This window comes from Gopherus evgoodei, chromosome 8 (assembly GCF_007399415.2).
Source record: "Gopherus evgoodei ecotype Sinaloan lineage chromosome 8, rGopEvg1_v1.p, whole genome shotgun sequence".
NCBI lineage: Eukaryota > Metazoa > Chordata > Testudines > Testudinidae > Gopherus > Gopherus evgoodei.
This window is the reverse complement of record NC_044329.1, coordinates 81,245,884-81,268,631: the sequence shown is the minus strand read 5'-3', so window position 1 is coordinate 81,268,631 and position 22,748 is coordinate 81,245,884. Positions and strand designations below refer to the sequence as shown.

Sequence of the window (22,748 nt, the reverse complement as noted above, 5' to 3'; positions counted from 1 at the left end):
CTGAAGTGAGGCTAATGGGTCTGTAGGTCCCAAAGATTCTCCTTCTTCCCTTTTATAAATATGGGCACTATATTTGCTTTTTTCCAGTTGTCCGGGACCTCCCCTGATCACCATGAGTTTTCAAAGATAATGGCTAATGGCTCTTCAGTCACATCAGCCAACTCCCTCAGTACCCTTGAATGCATTAGGTCCGGTCATGGTCTTGTGCATGTCCAGCTGTTCTTTCACTTTTCATGTTTCTAGATCTAACTTTTAGAAATGATTTATTTTATCACTACTTTGTTTTGAGGACTTAGGTTTATTTTAATGGCTACATATTGTATGTACATTCCTTGCAAATAGGTCTTAGCATACTTTGGGTGCTAGTGTTAAACTGTTTATATGACTGACTTTGACACTTACTATCTGTTTTCCCCTCCAGTGAACTTTGTAAATTTTAGAATAGGATTTTATGCTCTGAAGTGTAGTAGAGAAACTTATTTCTGTTTATTTTAATGGTGTTTCTAGGATCCTCATGACTATAGTAAATGGACTGTGTTTGACTAGAAAGCCAACTGAAAATTATTGTATGTGGTGATAAGGGAACAACCAAAAGAAAATGTTGTATTTTGATATATTTTTTGAGAGCCAGTGGACTATATGTTAAATCTTGAGGTTAAGTGTTAACGCTACTAGATTTATGTGCTTTGTGGTGAACTGGGAAACCAGGGATTATGGTGTAATTTTTAGATTCACTTTAGATTCCACATCCGGCCCGCAGGACCGTCCTGCCTGGCCCCTGAGCTCCGGGCCGGGGAGCCTAGTCCCCAGCTCTTCCCCCGCTGTCCCCCTTTGCCCCGCAGCCATGCAGCGTGCGGGCCGCGCTCATGGCCTGCCACTCCTGCTGGGCAGCAAGTGGGAGCACAGCTGGCTCTGGCCGGGTGTTGCGGCTGCGAGCTCCTGCTGGCTGGTAAGGGGGTGGAGAGCGAGGGGGTTGGGTAAGGGAACAGAGGGTTCTGGGGGCAGTCAGGGAGGAGGGGGTTGGTTGGTGGGGCAGAGGTTCTGGGGTGGCAGTCAGGGGATGGGGAACAGGGAGGTTGGGGAGTGGGAGTCCCGTGGGGCCTGTCAGGGGGCAGGGATGTGGATAGGGGTCGGGAGGGTGATCAGGGGCAGGGAGGGTTGGATAAGGGAGTGGGAGTCCAGGGGTGCAGTTAGGGGCAGGGGGGTCCTGGGAGGGGGGGTGGTCAGGGGATGAGGAGCAGAGGGGTGGTGATAGGGGATGGTGAGCCCTGGGGGGGGAGGTTTTCAGGGGGACAGGGGTGTGGATCGGGGTTTGGGGCGTCAGGGGCCAGGGAAGCAGAGGTGTTGGATAGGGGGCGGGGGGTCCAGGAGGGGACGGTCAGGGGACAAGGAGCAGTGGGGAGATTGGATGGGTTGAGAGTTCTGAGGGGGGCAGTCAGGGGGGAGGGAAGTGGGATGGGTGGATAGGGGACGGGGGCCAGGCTGTTTGGGGAGGCACAGCCTTCCCTACCCCCCGGCCCTCCCATACAGTTGCGCAACCTGATGATGCCTCAAGCCAGAAAGTTTGCCCACTGCTGCTCTACGTAAATACAAATCAAGTGCTGAAACAAAATTCACATAGTAATTACATAAATAGTCACCAATAGGTGACTGGTTGTCAGGGCCTGCACAACCCATTAGGCGACCTAGGTGGTCACCTAGGGCACTACATGTGGGGGGCCAGCGACTGCAGCGGCTGGATGTTCGGCTGCCTCGGTCGTTGGTGGTATTTTGGGGGCGGGACCTTCCGCCACCTCTGTCTGGGGTGCCATTTTGGGGGTGGGACTTTCCGCAGCCTAGGGCACCAAAAAGGCTGCCGGCACTCCTACTGGTTGCTTCCTTTTCCAGTTACCAGCTGTTCCTGTCCTCCACAATGGCCATAAGTATTTGTGTTAAATCTTGATAGCAATTATTTAGTACTCTGACAGATCCACAGATAATGTGGATTCCTCACATGCTTACACATACAACTATGTTTTAGTCACATTGTATATGCATAATGAATCCGCCCTACTGATCTTATTTGAGTTTCTACTAGGATGAATTGTTTCTCCATAAGTTAGATAACTTTCTTGTGCACTGTACAGTATAACCACATTTGCATGAACTTCCTTGAGTTGCTTAAGCAATTTAAAAAAGGCAAATCCTGTTTATCTGTTGTTCTTCTGTCCCATGCATACTCATCAACAAATCCAAGGCAAGGTGGTCATTCTTGCTACTCCTATTATTTAGGAGATGTTTCTGTTTACAAAAATGACAGATAATGCCTGGATTTTATTTATGCTGGAAGTATTCTCTTAATTTTTTTAAATGGGTTAGTGTGCTTGTACAGAGGAGAACTTGTGTATAATTTTTAACAAGTTGTAGTTGAGTCTGTTTCTATAGCTTTATAGTACCTATGCCCTGCATCTTCTTCTATCTCCCCCCATCCCCAGGCATATAAAAGTCAGAATGTCCCTGACCACCTTTCACTTACCTCTTACTGCCCATGGCAGCAAGATAGAACTCAGCAGTGTCTGCCTGTCATCCTGTAATGCCCTGTCATCAAACTAATTTTGTAATTATTAATAATTACTAGAACTAATGTAGACACACTTTTCTGTCCTGTTTGCAGCCTCGTCTTAATTTTATTTCTTTCCTGCTTCCGACTATTAGTTGGTGCCTAGGCACCTTTCTTCTTAATGGCCAAACCTAAGCCCTCTGGTTTCGAGCTATGTCTGGTGTATGACAGACATATTCCACTAACTGGTGGATGCAGACTGTGCTGCTTCTGTGTGGGCAAGAGTCACTTTCCAGACTGTTGGTCTGTATGCTCATCCATCTTCACCAGAGCTCACTTTTCCAAATATACGTTTCTAAAGATCTGTCTGCTGGAGCAGTCAATGAAGAGATGAAGCATCTGATGAAGTAGGTATTCACCTACAAAAGCTCATGCTCCAAAATCTGTTAGTCTATAAGGTGCCACAGGATTCTTTGCTGCTTTCAATGAAGAGAGTGTCTGATTTGGAAAGACATTCCTCTAATTCAGAAAAGGAACTGTCCCTCCTAGAGATTCACTTTTTCAGTGCCCTTGTAAATAGGGACTCTATCCTTGAAGGCTCCTGTTGCTGGTAATGAGAGAGGGTCTCCAACTACTTTGGAAAACTGAGGGCAGCTAACTAGACCAAGTTTGGCACTGGCTGGGAGCTCATTATGGTACCACCTGCATCATATTAAAGCTGGGCAGATCTGAACTGTGCTTTAAGGGTAACTCATGGCACCAATCCTCTTTGCTGCAATGGGAGAGATCAGAGGTATAAAGAGAGGGTCATGGGCCCTCCTGCCTCTTCTAAGTCACAAGTTCAGAGGCCTAATTGCACTGGACAGGCTAGTGGAGCTGATTCTCTTCCTCACCTGGTGGAGTGGAACTAAGTATACTCCAGCACTGAAGCCTTGTACCAGCAAAGACTCCTCACTGGCACGTACCGAGTCTAGTAACGAGGGTGTACTTGAATCCTTTATGGTACCAGCAGATCTGTTACTGACTTCTGAGGTTGAGGGCCCAGCATCAGCCTCAATACTGATGCCATTGGTATACATCTCTCTGGCAGCAGAAGAATTAAACATTCAGTACTGGTAATCTACTATCCTACCACCTAGGGTATGTTTTACCCTATGAAATTAGGTTGATATTATAGAAGTCGATGTTTAGAAATCGATTTTATACAGTCAATTGTGTATGTCCACACTGAGCACATTAAGTCAGTGGCATGTGTCTTCACTGCCGTGGCTAGCATTGACTTACGGAGTAGTGCACTGTGGGTAGCTATCCCACAGTTCCCGCAGTCTCCGTTGCCCATTGAAATTCTGGGTTAAGCTCCCAATACCTGATGAGGCAAAAACATTGTCGCGGGTGGTTTTGGGTACATGTTGTTAGTCGCCCCTCCCTCCATGAAACCAGCGGCAGACAATCATTTTGCGCCTTTTTCTGGTGCAGCTGCCATAGTATGGCAAGCATGGAGCCTGCTCGCTGTCACCGCTGCTGTTTTGAGCACTGTAAACACCTTGTGCATTATTCTTGAGTATATGCAGAACTGGGCTAAGAGACGCCAGCACGAGAAGGATTTTAATGAGGACATGGACACAGATGTTCCTGAAAGCATTGGCTGTGGCATTTGGGACACCATGGCTGTACTGGGGCTGGTTAATGCAGTGGAACACCGATTCTGGGCCAGCAAACAAGCACCTGAGCTGCTGAGCTCGCCATGCTGACCAAACAAGAAATGAAATTCAAAAGTTCCCAGGGCTTTTCCTGGCTAGTGCATTGGCGTTCCAAGTGCTGTCCAGAACGGTCAGAAAGGAGCACTCTGAGATGGCTCCCGGAGACCAATACTGTCGATTTGTGTCCACACTACCCCAAATTCAACCCAGCGAGGTCGATTTTAGCACTATCCCCTTGCTGGGGAGGAGTACAGCGATTTTAAGAGCGCTTTAGGCTGACGTAACGGGGTTGGTTGTGTGGATGCAGTCTTTTTTAAATCGACCTAACACGGCTAAATTCGACCTAACCCTGTAGTGTAGACTAGGCCTTAGAGGTTGGCATTATTTCTAGAATGTGTTTACCACCACTCCTCTTCTTTCTCTGTCTGCTCACACTCTTTCAGAGTCAAGCAGAGACCCTTCTCTTGAGATCCATTTGCTTCCTCCTTGCAGGAATTGCTCTGGTTCAGCAACCCCCTGATCACACTCAAAGTCACTGCCATCACATTTTGAGAGCCCTCCACCCAGATTTCCTGACATGCCTCGAAAAACAACATCTTGGGCCTTTTAAGTCTTATCCCTCTAACTTACCACTTTGGCATTACTGGGCATTCTGGGAGCGGGGCTGTCTAGATCTAGGAGTTGCACTCTCATTCTTCCTACAGACCTAGGTTGCCTTCACCAGTTAGGTTCCTGACTAGATCATTCAGTGAAGTAGACCTCTATAGGGAATGATAGAGAGAACAATGTGAGGAGGAGGCAGAGGCTCAGGATGTAGAGGCAGAAGATATTGTTGGATTTTTTTTTAAACATCCAGAAGAGACTTCCCTCAACCCTTTCTAGCTGACTGCTCCGAAAGATCTGCATTCCTTTGGTAGGGATGTAAAATGTTAGCTGGTAAGTATTAATCTTACCAGTTAACCTGCCTTAACAGTTAAACCACCGGGCTGGCCAGACCAGCTGCCCTGCGCTGGCCAGTCCTAGCAGCTGGAGCGGTGCTTTAATTGGTTAAGCATTTAAACAAAATATTTTAACCGTTTAAACAGTTAACGTTTTTTAAACTGTATTTACATCCCTATCCTCTGTTGACATCAACTACAGTGCTATTATCTGACAACTTCAAGTCCTTTCAGGAATAGTAGGAAGGACAGCAGACACATGGCACGCAATTATCTTTGGAACAGGAAAAAGGACATAAACTTTTTATATTCACCATTCTAATCTCCCTGACAGATTGGCAGTGTCAATAAATGAAGGATTTCTAGAACCCACAAAACACCTTTGGCAGACTCCGGCCTTTACTTTCTGCACTGAAACAAGCAGAGAAAACATATCATGTCTCCTTTCCATCACCATGCCAATCTAAGGACACCTGCTTGCATCTGACTCTAGATCTAGCAGTATCTGCAGCACAGGAGAAATCTGAGAAGACGGGACTACCTAAAACAACTCAGGGACAAAAGTTCCCAAGAGACTTTGACCTCTTAGCAGAAAGGCCTTCCTCTCAGTGTCTCCCAACTGTGAATAAGCAGCTATCAAGCCCTAGTCTTTAAATATGACTACAGAGCCTGAGACAGAGTATCATCATTCACTGACAAGGTCCCATGGGAAGTGAGGGCTGTCTTGAGATCCATCATTTCAGAGGGAGTTTGAAAGTTAGCCAGAACTCTCCACCAAGTAGTCCCGGATGACCCTGATACAACAGCCTGTTCAGTAGTCGTAGCCTTTGCCAAGAAAAGGGCAGTCCTGGGGATTCCTAAAGAGGTCCAAACAGAATTGAAGACCTTTCCTTCAAAGGGCCAGACCTGTTTAGTTGCTTTACAAATGAATTGTTACATCCTCTAAGGGACTCTAGGGCTACACTGAGATTCTTGGGTATCTGTACACCTGCAGCTAGGGCCGGTTCAGACAGAGAACTTCCTCCTGTCAGCAACAGAGGTCAGCTGACTACACTTCTATAGGAAGTCTTGCTTTTCCCACAGGAGCCCTGTCTTCTTCCTCTACTCCCTTCACTGCATTGTCTTCCATATGGCAGGTTGAAGTTGAGGAGCTTTCTGTCTCCTCCATTTTTGATTGCTGCCTTTTGCATTTCTCTTAAGCCTGTACTGGAATTACTTCAGTTCAATGGGTATAGGAGACTATTACAGAAGGCCACTCGATGCAGTTCTAGTCCTTGCCCAATATACAATCCCTGATCTCTCTTCAGAAATGCATCTTCCAAGAGACAGATGAAGGAAGAAGTGGGTTCCTTACTACAACCTAGAAGTAACAGAAGTACCACCCAGATGCTCAGAAGGTTGGGAAGGAATGGTTTCTGTTCCCACTACTGCTTCTTCCCAGAAGAAAAAGGGCACTGCAACCTATCAGGTACCTGAAGTGACTACACAAATTCACATGCTGATGTAAATTAAGAAGCTCAGATTGGTTTGCGCCTTTCAACTTCAGGACACATATTGTCACACAGTGATTCATCCAGGCTACAGAAAATGTACTCCACTGTTTGCAGTTTACTCACTCCATCAGTCTGAGAGTGAATGATAAATAATAATCTCATTCCAACAAAATCCATAGAATTTATTGGGGATCTTCTAGATTCTAAGTCAACAAAGGCAAAATCCCACTAGACCAGTGTTTCCCAAACTTGGGATGCCGCTTGTGCAGGGAAAACCCCTGGCAGACTGGACCGGTTTGTTTACCTTCCGCATCCGCAGGTCCATCCAATCGCAGCTCCCACTGGCTGCGTTTCGCTGCTCCAGGCCCAGTGGGAGCTGCTGGAAGGAGTGGGCCGAGTGATGTATTTCCAGCAGCTCCCATTGGCCTGTAGCCGGGGCCCGGCCTGCCAGTGGCTTTCCTAAACAAGCGCGCCCCAAGTTTGGGAAACACTGCTCTAGACAGATTTCAGACAATCACACCCCTCATCTCAAACTTCAGGTATCATCTTGAAACAGCAGCAAGAAACTCTCAAATTATTATATCACATGGCATCTGCACTTTGAGATGCCTCTGGATGGCTGAAGTAGGTTTGCCAGCTACCAAACTTAACTTATAAGAGTTGGAACCATACAGTTCCCTTGAACTGGTAGACAAACTCCCAGATAGTTGCAAAGGAGTACCATTCTGCACCAAACCTCCCATGGTGATGCTGATTACAGATGCCGCCATGGCTGGTTGGGAGGGGCCTATCAAAAATACCTACAAATTCAAAGCAGGATGGTCCTGGAGAGAGTCCTTGCTCCATTCCAGTGTGCTTGAACTCTTGGTTATTCAGCCAGCTTCCAGAGTTTTCCACCATTCTTGAAAAGAACAGCAGAGATCCTGACAGATAACACTTCTCCACTGTAGTATAGCGATAGCGTGTGTGTGTGAATGTTGCCATGTTCACAGGATAACTCCCATAATTCTTCGCCTACTAGGAGCAAACAGCTATCTGGCAGATTACTTCAGCAGAAAGTATTCAGCAGCCATGAGTGGTGACTAATAGATTCCATTCTCAAACCTTTATTCCCACAGATGGGGCTCCCTGTGATAGATCTATTTTTGCCATCAGCAAGAACAAAAATTTATCAGAGAATATACCATGCCAGAGTCCCTCCACAATGCTTCTCATCCCTTTTCTGTTTTAATTCCAGTCACCCCTAATACACAGCTCATAAAACCGCTCTTTTTCCAATCTGCAAGATTTCTGTTGAGGCCAAATCTCCATCTTGTCCCCGTCCCTGTACCTGTTTGGAAGTTGGCTGAAGGAGCCCACAGAGAGGCTGTCTTGGACTTGTAGAACAATCCCTGACACTGAGAATGAAACCTTTACAAGATCAGTCTACTGATGAAAGTGGAAAAGATCTTTAATCTGGCTTCACACCAAGGTCTGGACCCATTGCAAGCTTATGTTCCCAAGATTCTGGGTTGTGTCCTCCAGCACAGGCTACAGGGCCGCACTATCAGCTCCATTAGGGTCCATTTAGCTGCTGTTTCAGCATATCGTCTTCACATTCAAAATTGTGTTCTTTCATCCCACTGTTTAAATTTTCTAAAAGAAATGGTTCACACCTATCATTCCATTCAATAGCCTTTCCTATCTGTGGAGCTTAAAATAGTTCTTATGGAACATCCCCCACCACATTTAACTCATGTCCAAGTGCTTTCTTTCCATTAGGGAGAGCTGTGGAATGTTAAATCGGTTCTTCCCAGAGATTATCTGAGTGGATCAATCTTTTACTAACTAGCAGATATAAATCTTCCTTCAACAGTCAACAACAGCTCTGGAAACCTCTTCAACATATCTAAGAAATATTTCTGTATCAGACATCTGCAGGGTAGCTACGTACAGCTCAGTAACATTCCTTTACTAAATGTTATGCCCTGGATTTGGAGACTAGATCACATTCCAATTTAGTAGACTAATTCTGCAAGCCTTATTTAGCTAGCTGTAGATAAGACTCCTCAGATCCTCCTCCTATTAATCTGGGAACTAATAGCTAGTTATAAGGAAGGGATCTACATGGACAAAGGCTGTTTTACTTCACAGTAACTGGTTCTTTAAAATACTTTGTTGGTGTGGCACCCACAACCTGCACTCCATCCTGTTCCTTCCGAATCCATCTTTACTGGGATTCTGAATTAGCAAGGGAAATGAAATGGTCAGGGCTGCTTTGCTCTATATGTCCAAGGTGAATGGGGCATGAGGGTATGCAGGGTGCAGGCACAGCCCCAGTGAATACATGCAGAATAAGTGGGATCCACACAAACAAAATATTTGAACCACACTTGTTGTAATTTAAGTAACTATTTGTATGGTCGCTCTCCACTCCTACACTTTACAGGAACCTATTTTGCTCAGTGATTCTTTATACTTTCGTCCTCTCCTCTGCCCATCTACCTATGCCAAGAAAGGAAGTTGCAACTTTTATTTCATTTTTTAAATCCCTCTAAATAAAAATTTGAAAAAAGCAAATCAGAGAAACTTTCATTCCAGTAAAATATGTTCCAAAATGTCTAGTATCTATAACACTGCAGTGTTTCTTTAAGCCTGTGAAAGGGTTGCTCTATTTTTTTTAAAATACTTTTAAATAGGATAACTATTGAAATTCTAAGGTAAATGTATAGGAATTCTTCTTTGTTACTAACTGTAAGAATTAATTGTTACGGCTTAGATCCACTTAGTCTACTAAAACTCACAATTAAATCGTGAAAAATGCCAATATGGCTCTAAGGCAACGCATGTGTGCATGACAAATCCAGAGGTATTTAAGTCTTTCTGTTTAAAAAATAGCCATAGTAAAGATGTCACTAGATTTAAAACAAATCTGTTACTTGTAAAGCATAACTTCAGTGGACTTGTACAAGTTTATGGGCTTGTTGCTTTGGGGCAGCATGACAGATAAATATTTAGTAAATAGCTTCTCAAGGTGAGTGTCTAACATATTCTGGACATGAGCCTAGTATTTTTAGTCCTGCAAGCAGCTAACCTCTGGTTTTGCTTCTCTTTTTTTTTTTTTTTTTTTTTTTTTCCTCTCTCCCTGTAGGGGGATACCCGAAGTCTTCTAGTCTTGGAAAATGTAAGCATTGGCCAAAAATTGGACTTCTCAGACACAATGGTACAACAGAAGTTGGATGAAATAAAGGACCAAATCAAACGTGAAATAAGGAAGGAACTTAAAATCAAGGAAGGAGCAGAGAACCTGAGAAAGGTCACAACAGATAAAAAAAACTTGGCTTACGTGGACAACATTTTGAAAAAATCAAATAAGAAATTGGAAGAATTGCATCATAAATTGCAGGAATTAAATGCGCACATTGTTGTAACAGATCCAGAAGATGTTACAGGTACAATACAATACTAAAAGCTATTAATTTTTTCTCATAGCTTAGACATTTTGTACCTTTGTTTACATTGATTTATTTTAAATGAAATCCTCTAATTATAAAGGATTGCTATTGTAACCTGGTTTTCAATAGCTTTTAAAGAATTACCAACATACATTTATATTTGCCTCAAATAATCATTGGAATAGTTTTAGATTTTTTAAGGAAGTTTTAAACTAGTCTTTCAGATGACTGGTGGTCCACAGAGCAATTGCTGGTGGTCAGGAGACCACTGGCTAGTCATGTGGTGCTTGCAATTACTTCCAGTTACTAAAATGATTAAGAAGACTGCCAAAATTAGAAACATAATTTCCTAATATTTCTTTTCCATGTAGTTTCCACAAGGAATGTTGTGATTGCAAATGGGTGGGCAAGTGGTACGAGAGGTGTTTATGATTTACGTTATGAAAAGGTTTGTGAACCCTTTGCCTTAATAGTTTGAAACTAAAATACTAGCTCTTACATTTATCAAAAAAAAAAAAGTGTGTGTCATACTATTCATTGGCTAATTTGCAGTAAAAATGTCTGTTTATCATAACAATTTGAATAAATCTTAGGGATTTTACATATGTAGAAGCTGTCATTAACTGATGATATTTTAAACTACATTATACTCTAACTTGTATTTTCCGTGGAAGTGCAGGGAGTTGGTATTAATTTTGAAAAATATCAAACTTGGCATTTCAAAATGGAATGTTTTGAAAGTAAACAGTCAAACAAATGCCTTTTTCAGTATTGTGAAATGACTTGGATAAGGACAGTATGATGATTTGACATTAAAATATTGCCAATATAAGTCTGTATAAATATACACATGCCATTGAGGTGTCTCTTAAGTGACTGTCAAGTCTTGAGAAGTTTGGGCAACAGAATAAAAGGAACATATTAATCTTGTTTTAAAGTAAAGGATGCAGTGAGAGTCTTGAAACATCCTGGCAAGTGATTTCAGTAACTCATGATATCTGAGACTGTGGCATGCTGCCAAAGTGCTGAGTACCCTTGTTAGGCTTGCGTACATTTTATGTATGTCTTCAAGATCTAACATATATTTAAAACCTTGTATGTAATTTCTCTCATGAGTTAAGACATGCTATAATCGAGTAACAGAGCATTGCAGAGGACTAAAGTGGTTAATGAAGAGGTGAAGAAATAGGAGCTATTTAGATTGCAGGTGGATTCTTGTTTAAAAATCTGTACAGACATAAATTTGGAGGCTTTTTAAAATAGAATCACTTCAGAAGTAGGAGAGTGGAGATACTTGTCACATCCCACTTTCTCTCTCAAATGAAACACTCTAAAAGGGATCACGTTCTTGAGATTTCCAGTGCTATTTGTCTACAGGAAGAATCCTTATATGTATTACAGTAGCATCCAAGATTGGGGTCTCATTTTGCTGGATGCTGTACACAAATCAGTCCCTGCAGGTTTTACTCTGCAATTGGTATTTGAAAGGCGCACTATTGATTTTAAATTTAAATATTTTTTAAAATCATGGTTTTGATGGAGCACTTTTAAATACTATGTTTTTAATTCAAATAGTCTTTAATTTTTTTAGTTTTTCTGCTTCCCTGTTGCTGTTCAATATGGGATGGGGAAGGTGTTTGTCATGTTCAAGAGCAACAGCACTAAACAAACTGGGGCCAATCCCTCTTGTCTCCATTCCTCTTTTTCTCTCTTTGCACTCACCTGCCTGCTTGCTTTTTTGTTTTAGTGTCAGCTTCTCTAGGACCAAGTAGCTTTCAGTTAGTAGTAAACATCTTCCACAGGGCCTGGAAAAGAATGTACATACAGCTCTGCTGCAAGAGAAGTTCAACAGTGACGTTTACTAGTGAGTGATTCAGGAAGTGCAACTGACCATCAGCAGAACAGTGTAGCTCATGAGCAGGGTCAGAAGAACCAGGGAAGGAGTCTGACTCTTCCTTTGATCCCTTTCTGAGAAGGCCAGAGTTATCCAGCAGAGGCTTCCTCATACCTCTTGCTAACAAGTGGCAGCTCCAAAACTCTTTGGGCCCTTTTTGTCTTCCATAGTGGAGCTTTAAAGTGAAAGACACGGGAGATGACTCTTCTTTTTTTTTTTTTTTCCAGCATGAGTCGAGGAAGACTGTATCCTCAGGTTGTTGCAAGAACCTTCAGAACAGCAAACTACCAACCACAAGATTAATAGGCGTCTGCTTCCACTTGCTTTTACTTGGTGTTAATCTCACTATTTACTCAGTGCTATTTCTGAATTTCCTTTCTTATCTAATTGCTGTTTTTAAGTCCATACAGAGCTTTTACAGTCTTGCTCCTAGTGATTATTTCAATATTGTCCTATCAAAGTATGTCATCATTTTTATATTTTGACAATTGCACATATACAGTACATTCCTTGCATCTAGGGATATGTGTGTATATTTAAGTCTCGGGGGGTGGGGGAGTGTTTCTTATTAATTCAGTGTATATATCTTCTTGTTCTTAGCTCTAGTTCATATCAGTTATTCCTATGGAAGCCTTAAATTCTTTAACAACATATTTCACAACCTTTCTGAAGACTAGAAACCTTAGGAATCTTTTGTTAGTGTTTAAGTTGATAATTGAGGAAACACTTAGTTCTAATATTGAGATGTTTGTTTTTCTTGTACACCATTTGTCCGTGTAATTTAAATTTATTTTCTCTCTGAGCTCTTTCCATGTTAATTCACAGTAAAAACCTCCTGCTATCAGTCAATTTCCTGTCTTTCTCAAGACTGAGAATCTGATGTGCTGATACAACCTCTTTTGATAATAGATGTACATGGACTAGGTGGTATGCTGGATTAATGTTAAACTCCTGGCTTCGGTCATAAATTTATGTGTTAGTGAGCATCGATCCATCACAAAATCACACTGGTAATCTTTGTTTGAAAGGCTCAGATGTATGAATTTTAATATCTAAGGGGAGGTGGCTAGATCATGAAGATCACCATCTTTTTATATTCAGAGGGCTGACTCACTCTCAATCTTGGATCAAAGGTGTTCTCTTTGGAGTTTTCAGGGAATGCTGATTTGTCCACTTTCTCATCTGGCCTCTCTAAAAGTGCTCATTACGAACTCCAACATTCACCATCTTTGAGGGTGCTGGTAATGCCCATCTTTCCATAAGATGGCAGTACTCTATTCTTAGTACACTTCAGACTGAAGGGTTATATGGAGACTTATATTTAGCACAGAAGCTTGGGAGCCACTGTGAGTTTTGCAATAACCATTTGCTAGATTGTGGGGACATCCTACCTAGCACGTGGTTGGTAGGGAACTCCCAGTAGTTGCTTAGTTATAGATTAAACTACAGATTACAACTTTTTCCTGCCCAGTGTTCATGCATTTGGGGGATAGTTGTCCCTTGCCATTCAGAATATGGAAAGAAGATACCCTGAGACTTGGTGACATGGTCTCAGACTGGTCTTGTGAGAGAAGAAGACTAACAGCTGCGAAAATAGCTTTTGCTCCGGTCGCCATGGCCTCTTTGTGGATCTTCAGTCATGTTTGTGGAAAGCAGTAAAGTCAAACTCTCCTTTACTTGATGGATTCAGGGTTCTAGACAAATAAATGTCATAGTCCTACTTAAGAATAAAGAACTAGGTTTTTGCAGGTCAGAATTATGGTATGTTGATTAAGTGATGTACGGATGAGGCACCTAAATGCAGTGGGATTCATTAGATAGCTCTGGGACTGGAACTCTGGAGACCCTGGGTTCTTTCTCTGTCTCTGTCACTGATTTGTTATGGTAACTTGGGAAAGTCATTTACCTCTCCTTGCGTGTTTTCTTATCCATCAGATGGCTGTAAAGATAATCCTTGTAAAGCATGTCAGGATTTACAGAAGGAAGATGCTATGCAAATGTTAGTATGGACTCTTATTATGGCACAGCATCTAACTGTAGTCAGTACTAGTTTTTATTAGGGCTGTCAAGTGATTAAAAACATTAATCGTGATTAATTGCAATTAATTATACTGTTAAACAATAATGGAATACCATTTATTTAAATATTTTTGGATGTTTTATACATGTTCAAATATATTGATTTCAATTACAACACAGAATACAAAGTGTATAGTGCTCATTTTATATTTTTTATTACAACCTAATACAAGTACTGTAGTGCAATCTCTTTATTATGAAAGTTGAACTTACAAATGTAGAATTATGTACAAAAATAACTGCATTAATAAATAAAACAATGTAAAAACTTTAGAACCTACAAGTCCACTCACTCCTACTTCAGCAGATTGCTCAGACAAATAAGTTTGGTTACAATTTTCAGGAGATAATGCTGCCCACGTCTTGTTTACAGTGTCACCTGAAAGTGAGAACAGGCTTTCGCATAGCACTGTTGTAGCCAGAATCACAAGATATTTATATGTCAGATGTGCTAAAGATTCATATGTCCCTTCGTGCTTTAACCACCATTCTAGAAAACATCCATACTGATGACAGGTTTTGCGCGATAACGATCCAAAGCAGAGCGGACAGATGCGTGTTCGTTTTCATCATCTGAGTCAGATGCCACCAGCAGAAGGTTGATTTTCTTCTTTGGTGGTTTGGATTCTGTAGTTTCCGTATCAGAGTTCCTTTTTTAAGATTTCTGAAAGCATTCTCCACATCTCGTCTGTCTTAGATTTTGCAAGGCACTTCAGATTCTTAAACCTTAGGTTGAGTGCTGTATCTGTCCTTCGAAATCTCACATTGGTACCTTTTTGTTTGGTTTCGTCAAGTCTGCTGTGAAAGTGTTCTTAAAACGGAACAGGTGCTGGGTAATCATCCGAGAAAAACATACAAAATATTTAATAAATTTCAATTGGTATTCTGTTGTTTAACAGTGCTATTAATCGTGATTAATTTTTTTAATCGCAATTAATTTTTTTGAGTTAATTGCGTGAGTTAACAGCGATTAATTGACAGCTCTACTTTTTGTCAACATCAGATGCATAGTTTATTTTTTTACGCACATAAATACTTGCCATAACTGTTACAAATTAAATTGCTAATCTAATTTACAGAGATGTATATGAATTATAAAAGTTGTTTTGATAGTGCTTTGGCTACAGAGCTACATGTCTTAATGCCATAAGAAATGATTTTCAGCAGCCGCTTCAAGAGGAGGATTAGATGAGGAATTGGCAATAACCTGAGTCATTAAGCACAGATTGCTCAAAAAGCTGTAGTATTGAATTTACCATTAGGTTCAGCATATTTGCTCTGATGATTCAAAGGTAATAGCTTTTGCCACAGCATAAATTAGGTTTTTTCTCTGTTACGGAGTTGCTGGTGAATCTAGCTTTGTTTTAGAAGTAAGGCTTTGTATCTAGATCTCTCGTTATCTTCCAGAATGTTACATTATTCAAAATGAGAGGCAGAGGTTTATGAAACTTAAGTCAATGTGGTGGTGATTAACCCAGAAAAAAGGTATTGGACTGTGTTGAATGTGTGTAAGTTATGCTTATAGACTCATAGATTCTAGGGTCAGAAGGGACCAATGTGATCATCCAGTCTGACCCCCTGCACAAAGCAGGCCACAGAACCCTACCCATCCACTTCTATAACAAACCCCTAACCTATGTCCGAGTTATTGAAGTCTTCAAATTGTGGTTTGAAGACCTCAAGCTGCAGAGAATCCACCAGCAAGTGACCCATGCCCCACGCTGCAGAGGAAGGCGAAAAACCTCCAGGGCCTCTGCCAATCTGCCCCGGAGGAAAATTCCTTCCTGACCCCAAATGTGGCGATCAGCTAAACCCTAAGCATGTGGGCAAGACTCACCAACCAGCTTCATTGTCGTTCTCCCAGTTTTATGCTATACTTTGGATGTCTCCAGTAGGTTAGTGTTGGAGTTTTGCGTAAATGTAGTTTCCTCATAGTTTTCAAAAGCCACCAAAACAAGATTATTGTAGCTTTTTTTAATAAGCATTATACATTTTGAAACTGCTGATAACCATATGGAACAATTTTTCTTATCCGTTCCATTGCCTTTGAACTTACTGTGTGCTCAAGGAAAGAGTACTGATTTGATCTCCTAGCATGAGCTGTTGGTAGTAAAAACACAGCAATGTGCATCTCAGAAGCTTCTGTTGGTCATGACACTGAAGGAGCTAAAATACAATTAAATAATTTAAAATAAGATTAAAGTTAACCTAGTTACCAAGGGTGCTTGCTTCTAATTGAATAGCTTAGCAGCATGCGGTGGTACCATCTGGGACACTAAATTCAGGAAGCAACCTAGGTTCCCAGATCTCATGCTGAGCTTGTTGAAAAGATAATGCACTTAGCATCCGAGGGAACAATCCCCACAGAAATGCATGACAGTTTCAGAAGGAGATGAGCTCAATTATTTCACTAATGACTGCAATTTGGGTGGCAGTGTTCATCAAAGTGAGGATTTAGAAGCAAAAACCATGTTTGCTAATAAGTACTGTACAAATCAAGCTGAAGAAGTCCAGAGAATAAAAGGTCATGGTCATATATTATGAACAGAAACATTTCAAACTGAAAATTACCATGATTCAAATTTAACCCTGTCTTTTTTTAAAATGTGAGAAATGGGTCATCAGTGAGTTAAAATATTTTCTTTAACTTGTTTTGTGAATTTGGTGAATTAGTGTCTCTCACAAAAGCAAAAGACTGAAACTGTTAAAAAATATGTAGTGCAAACAACTGATGTACGTGTTACCACTCAACTCTGCCAGTACTCAGTAGTTTTAACCAAAAACCGCTTGTGTTTTCTAGTCTGAGCAAAAATTATCATGCTAGTTATGGGAACCAGGTAGACATCCACTAAAATCTGTATTGAAAGCCAAACTACTTCATTCATTAAATAAATTGTAACTTCATCTAGGCATCAGTAGGTGAAAGGCTGTTAATCCGCAGTAAGTAAAACTCTCCACATCTGCTGTAAGATTACCGGCTTCATTAGTATAAGAATTAAAGGATACAATATACAAATAAAATCCTGCATTTTCATTATTGTGCAAGCAAATGTGGCTAAATAATTGGAGAACCCTTTCATTCACACATACCTCTTCCACCTGCAAAATACTTTCTTTTGTACCAGTTTAGCAAAGTACTTAAGATCATGTATAATTTTAAGCTTAAACGACCTGGATGAATTTATTACTCTTGTTTTGTGTTATGGTAGTGCCTAACTGGCCCCAGTTGAGACTGGAGCCACATTGTGATAGGTACTGTGCAAATATAGAATGAGACATAGCTCCTGCCCCAAAGTACTTACAACCTAAACAGACAGTACAGAGAGATGGCACATTAAAGGCATTGCTGGTAGTGCTGCCTATAGTTAAGGTTGCCCAACACTTTCAACTATAAGATCCTGTTTTCAGTTGCTTAAAACTTTAACCATTCACCTGAAATTTTCTATGCTAGATGCCTGCTTCAGGGTGTTTCCTGCTTTTTTTTAATTGGAGGTGGGAGAGGGGAAGAATTTCAGCAAAAAATGGTTCTATTGTTTTCTATTGTATTTTCAAAAATACATTGTTTTGCTCTTGTTAAATTCCAATAGCCATTTCCTTGAGAAGATCTAATGCAGTGGTCACCAACCTTTTTCGTCTGGCGGGTGCCAGACGACAAGTCACAGAGGACGAGCATCTACCAAAATGCCACCAACAAGCGGCAATGTCAATAAGTGTCGCTGCCGACGAGCAGCGTCGTCCAGAGGCGTCGCTGCCGAAAATTGGTGGCATTTTGGCAGTGACGCCTCTGGATGACACTGCTTGTTGGTGGCATTTCAGTGGATGCTCGTCCACTGGTCAGTACGTGGGTGCACTTAGATGCCCTGGCGGGTGCCATGGCACTTGCGTGCACTGCGTTGGGGACCCCGATCTAATGTCTCCATGCTTGGGAGCAGTGACTCAAAATTTACAAGGGCATTTGCCTTGGTGTTAGGGATGTGCCTTTTGCCTTCTCCTGTGAAAGCCAAATTTGAGTTGGTTAAGTCATCAGTTTCTGAAAAATTATAGTTCACACATACACAGTAAAGGTCTGTTGGAGGCAGGCAGTATGCATAGGACTATGGGGTTCTAGGGGTGCTGCCACATCCCCTGGCTTGAAGTGGTTTCCATCATATACAGGATTTAGAATTTGATTCAATGGCTCTCAGCACCCCCACTGTACAAATTGTTCCAGCACCCCTGGCAGTATGTTCTCTGAGGATTGTCTTCACTGAGCATGTTCCATCCCCACAGAGCAACTGAATGTGCTCTATCCTGCAGGGGCTAAGCAGAAATTTTCCTGCTTTTGTTCCTCTAGATTAGTGGATTTGAAACTGTGGGTCACAACTGAGAATTGGCTTGCAGAATGGAAGAGACTGGGTCGCAGCGGCTCTGGTCAGCACTGCCGACCAGGCCGTTAAAAGTTCTGTCAGTAGTGCTACCTGGCTAACGCAGGCTAGTCCCTACCTGTTCTGATACCGTGCTGTGCCCCAGAAGTGGACAGCAGAAGGTCTGACTCGTAGGCGGGGGACTACGGGGTCTGCACACTGCCATCACCCTGAGCACCAGCTCTGCACTCCCATTGGCCAGTTCCCGGCCAATGGGAGCTGGGGGAGGAGGGGTGCCTGCGGGCAACAGCTGCGCTGAGCCACTTTTGCACCTCCACCTAGGAGCCAGACCTGCTGCTTGCCGCTTCTGGGGTGCAGCACGGTCTGTAGTGCCAGGAGAGGCAGAAAGCCTGCCTCTCCGCTGTGCTGCTGACTGGGAGCCGCCTAAGGTAAGCCCGTGCCCCAATCCCCTGTCCCAGCCCTGAGCCCCTTCCTGCACCCCTCATCCCCAGCCCAGAGCCCTGACCTCCTCCCACACCCTGAACCTCATTCGTGGCCCCACCTCACAGCCCTCACCCCTGCACCCCCTCTGTCCTAGCCCTGAGCCCCTCCCATACTCCAAACCCCTCATCTCCAGCTCCATTGAGTCACAGGAATCAACAATTTTCTTCAGCTGGATCTCCAGAAAAAAAGTTTGAATACCACTGCTCTAGGGGGCCAATGTGATATCAGGCGGGGGCTCTCAATGACCCTCCGATAGCACTTGGGCAGCAGGAGGAAGCAACTTGACTTAAATGCAAAGGAGTTGGGAAAGGATTAGGCAGGGGACAATAGGAGCTAGGTAGGGTAGGAGAATATGAGTTGGGAAAGAGGAGAGTGAATGGGAAAATAGGAGCACCAGCGCAGAAGTCTATAACCATGAGAGAACTCTCCCCTCCAAAACCTGGTAATGAATGTAAGATTCTGGAGTCTCAGCATTCTTTGCTATCTAGTATACAGCTGTGAAAATCACTAGCAAAATGGATTTTTTTTCTCCTGTAGTAGTTGATCCACATTGAAGATAACAGCCCACTATTGCTACAAGTTACTCAGTAAGCTCAAATAGAGTGTTGTGTTGTGGACCTAAAGGTCCCAACCCTGCTGATGACCATGTAAGGGTCACTTTGGTTCTACCTTATGGAGGAAATCATGTTATTAAAGACTGTTATAATGCATATGCACAAGGTGACTGAATTACAGTTGCACAAGTAACCTTAAATCTGATATTTCTTAACGTTTGAGTGTTTTACTCTGGAACCATAATGTGCTTTTAATGTAGGGGAAGGGTTCCATAATTTCCTGTGTGTGTGTGTGTGTGTGTGTGTGTGTGTTTTTTAAAAAAAGCAACTGTAAAAACAAACTTAATCATGTGCAACTATAATGACTCTACATGGGTCATCAGAAAGGTTGGAGACTCTACCACTTGAGCTAATTGAGTAACTGGTAATTATTCTATGTAAAAAATATGCAAGTAGAGTAGATGATGTGATAGTTTTCACAGGTTATGATAATTATGATATTGGTTTTGTTTACATTTTTTAGTAGGAAAATTGGTAGGTGAGGATTAGCTGAATGGAATGACGAAAAGAAAAAAAAAAGGAAGAGGGAACATGGAAGAGATGGAAGCATGTGGGATAGGTTTATCATAAACCTGTTCCTGTCATCTTAAACTAAGCTGAAATAAGACTATTTAAACAGAAATAGTTTCCAAGCAGCCTCTGGAACTGGTTTAACAAAGACATTTTAAAGAAAAAGACGGTTACTCACCTTTGTAACTGTTGTTCTTCGAGATGTGTTGCTCACATCCATTCCAGTTAGGTGTGCGCGCCGCGCGTGCACGTTCGTCGGAAACTTTTTACCCTAGCAACTCCAGTGGGCCGGCAGGTCGCCCCCTGGAGTGGCGCCGCCATGGCGCCCAATATATATCCCTGCCGGCCCGCCCGCTCCTCAGTTCCTTCTTGCCGGCGACTCCGACAGTGGGGAAGGAGGGCGGGTGTGGAATGGATGTGAGCAACACATCTCGAAGAACAACAGTTACAAAGGTGAGTAACCGTCTTTTCTTCTTCGAGTGATTGCTCACATCCATTCCAGTTAGGTGACTCCCAAGCCATACCTAGGCGGTGGGGTCGGAGTGAGAAGTCGCGGCATGGAGCACTGCAGTTCCGAAGGCCGCATCCTCTCTCGACTGCTGGACCAGGGCGTAGTGGGAAGCAAAGGTGTGGACCGATGACCAGGTCGCTGCCCGACAGATTTCCTGGATGGGCACACGGGCCAGGAAAGCCAGCGATGACGCTGCGCCCTGGTAGAATGCGCAGTCACACGGCCCGTAGGGACATGGGCCAAGTCATAACAGGTCCTGATACAGGACGTAACCCACGAGGATAACCTCTGGGAGGAGATAGGAAGCCCTTTCATACGGTCCGCTACCGCCACGAAAAGCTGGGGGGATTTGCGGAAGGGTTTGGTCCTCTCTATGTAGAACGCGAGAGCTCTACGGACATCCAGCGAGTGGAGCTGCTGCTCCCTGCCTGAGGAGTGAGGTTTTGGGAAAAAAACCGGGAGGAAAATCTCTTGGTTGACGTGGAAGGCTGAGACCACCTTGGGTAGAAAGGCAGGGTGTGGTCTAAGCTGCACCTTGTCTTTGTGGAAGACCGTGTATGGGGGGTCCACCACAAGGGCTCGGAGTTCCGACACCCGTCTAGCTGAGGTGATAGCTACTAGAAAGGCAGCCTTCCAAGAGAGGTAAAGCAGGGAGCAAGTAGCGAACGGCTCAAAGGGGGGCCCCATGAGCCGGGACAACACCAGGTTAAGATCCCAGGTTGGAGCAGGGGGACGGACGTTAGGGAATAACCGTTCCAGCCCCTTAAGGAATCTCGACACCGTCGGGTGAGAAAAAACGGAGCGACCGTCCGCACCCGGGTGAAAGGTGGAGATAGCTGCCAGATGGACTCGCAACGACGATAAGGCCAGACCATGTTCTTTGAGGGACCAAACATAATCTAAGATTTCGGATACCGAAACTTCCATAGGGCGGAGATTTCTCTCTACGCACCAACAGGAGAAGCGTTTCCATTTTGCCGAATATGTGGCTCTTGTGGATGGTTTCCTGCTGCTCAAGAGCACCTCTCTCACAGGCGTGGAGCAGCGCAGCTCGGAACCAGTTAGCCACGCAGGAGCCACGCCGCTAGGTGCAGCGACTGCAGGTCTGGGTGACAGAGGGACCCGTGGTCCTGGGTAATCAGGTCCGGATGAAGGGGCAGGGGAACTGGGTCGGCTACGGCCAAGTCTAGCAGCATGGTGTACCAGTGCTGTCTGGGCCATGCTGGGGCCACCATGATCACACGAGCCCTGTCTCTGCGCACCTTCAGGAGGACCTTGTGAACCAGAGGGAACGGAGGAAACGCATAGTACAGGTGGGTCGACCACTGGATGAGGAAGGCATCCGCTATCGACCCCGGCTCCCTGCCCTGAAAGGAGCAGAACGCTTGGCACTTCCTGTTCCCCTTGGACGCAAAGAGGTCCACCCGGGGATAACCCCACCTCCGGAAAATGGAGAGAGCGACGTCCGGTCGAAGGGACCACTCGTGTGACAGGAAGGATCTGCTCAATCGATCCGCCAGCGTGTTCCGTACTCCGGGAAGGAAGGAAGCCCTGAGGTGAATGGAGTGGGCTACGCAAAAGTCCCAGAGTCGTATCGCCTCGAGGCACAGGGAGGAGGACCTGGTGCCGCCCTGCTTGTTGATATAATACATGGTCGTCGTGTTGTCCGTGAACACGGCTACACAACGACCCTGAAGCTGATGACAAAACGTTTGGCAAGCAAGGCGGACCGCTCTCAACTCCCTCATGTTGATATGTAGCCCCACCTCCTCCTGGGACCATAGGCCCTGCGTCCGCAGGGTCCCTAGGTGGGCCCCCCAGCCTAGATCTGAGGCATCCGTTGTCAGGGATACCGAGGGCTGAGACGGGTGAAAGGGAAGACCCGCACACAATACGGACTGGTCCACCCACCAGCCGAGGGAATCTAAGACCTTCTGGGGGACTGTGATTAACATGTCTAGCGGTTGCCTTGGTCTGTAATGACTGATAAGCCACAGCTGGAGAGGCCTCATGCGGAGCCGAGCGTAGTCGGTCACAAAAGTGCACGCCGCCATGTGGCCTAACAGGGTTAGACATGTCCTCACTGACGTCAACGGGGCTGACCGCAAGCGTTGAACGATCGCCGCCATGGTCTGGAACCGCTGCCGAGGCAGCGAGGGCCCTGCCCACAGTGGCGTCCAGGACGGCCC

General features: G+C 43.9%; 1 protein-coding gene across 1 annotated transcript in view; it reads left to right on the top strand.

Moving 5' to 3' along the window:
* Positions 1 to 22,748, top strand: part of PKN2 (protein kinase N2) — a 137,124-nt gene that overhangs the window by 57,729 nt on the left and 56,647 nt on the right. The window contains 1 exon segment of the mRNA XM_030572499.1: positions 9,801 to 10,101. Coding sequence (XP_030428359.1) covers positions 9,801 to 10,101 — 301 coding nt within the window.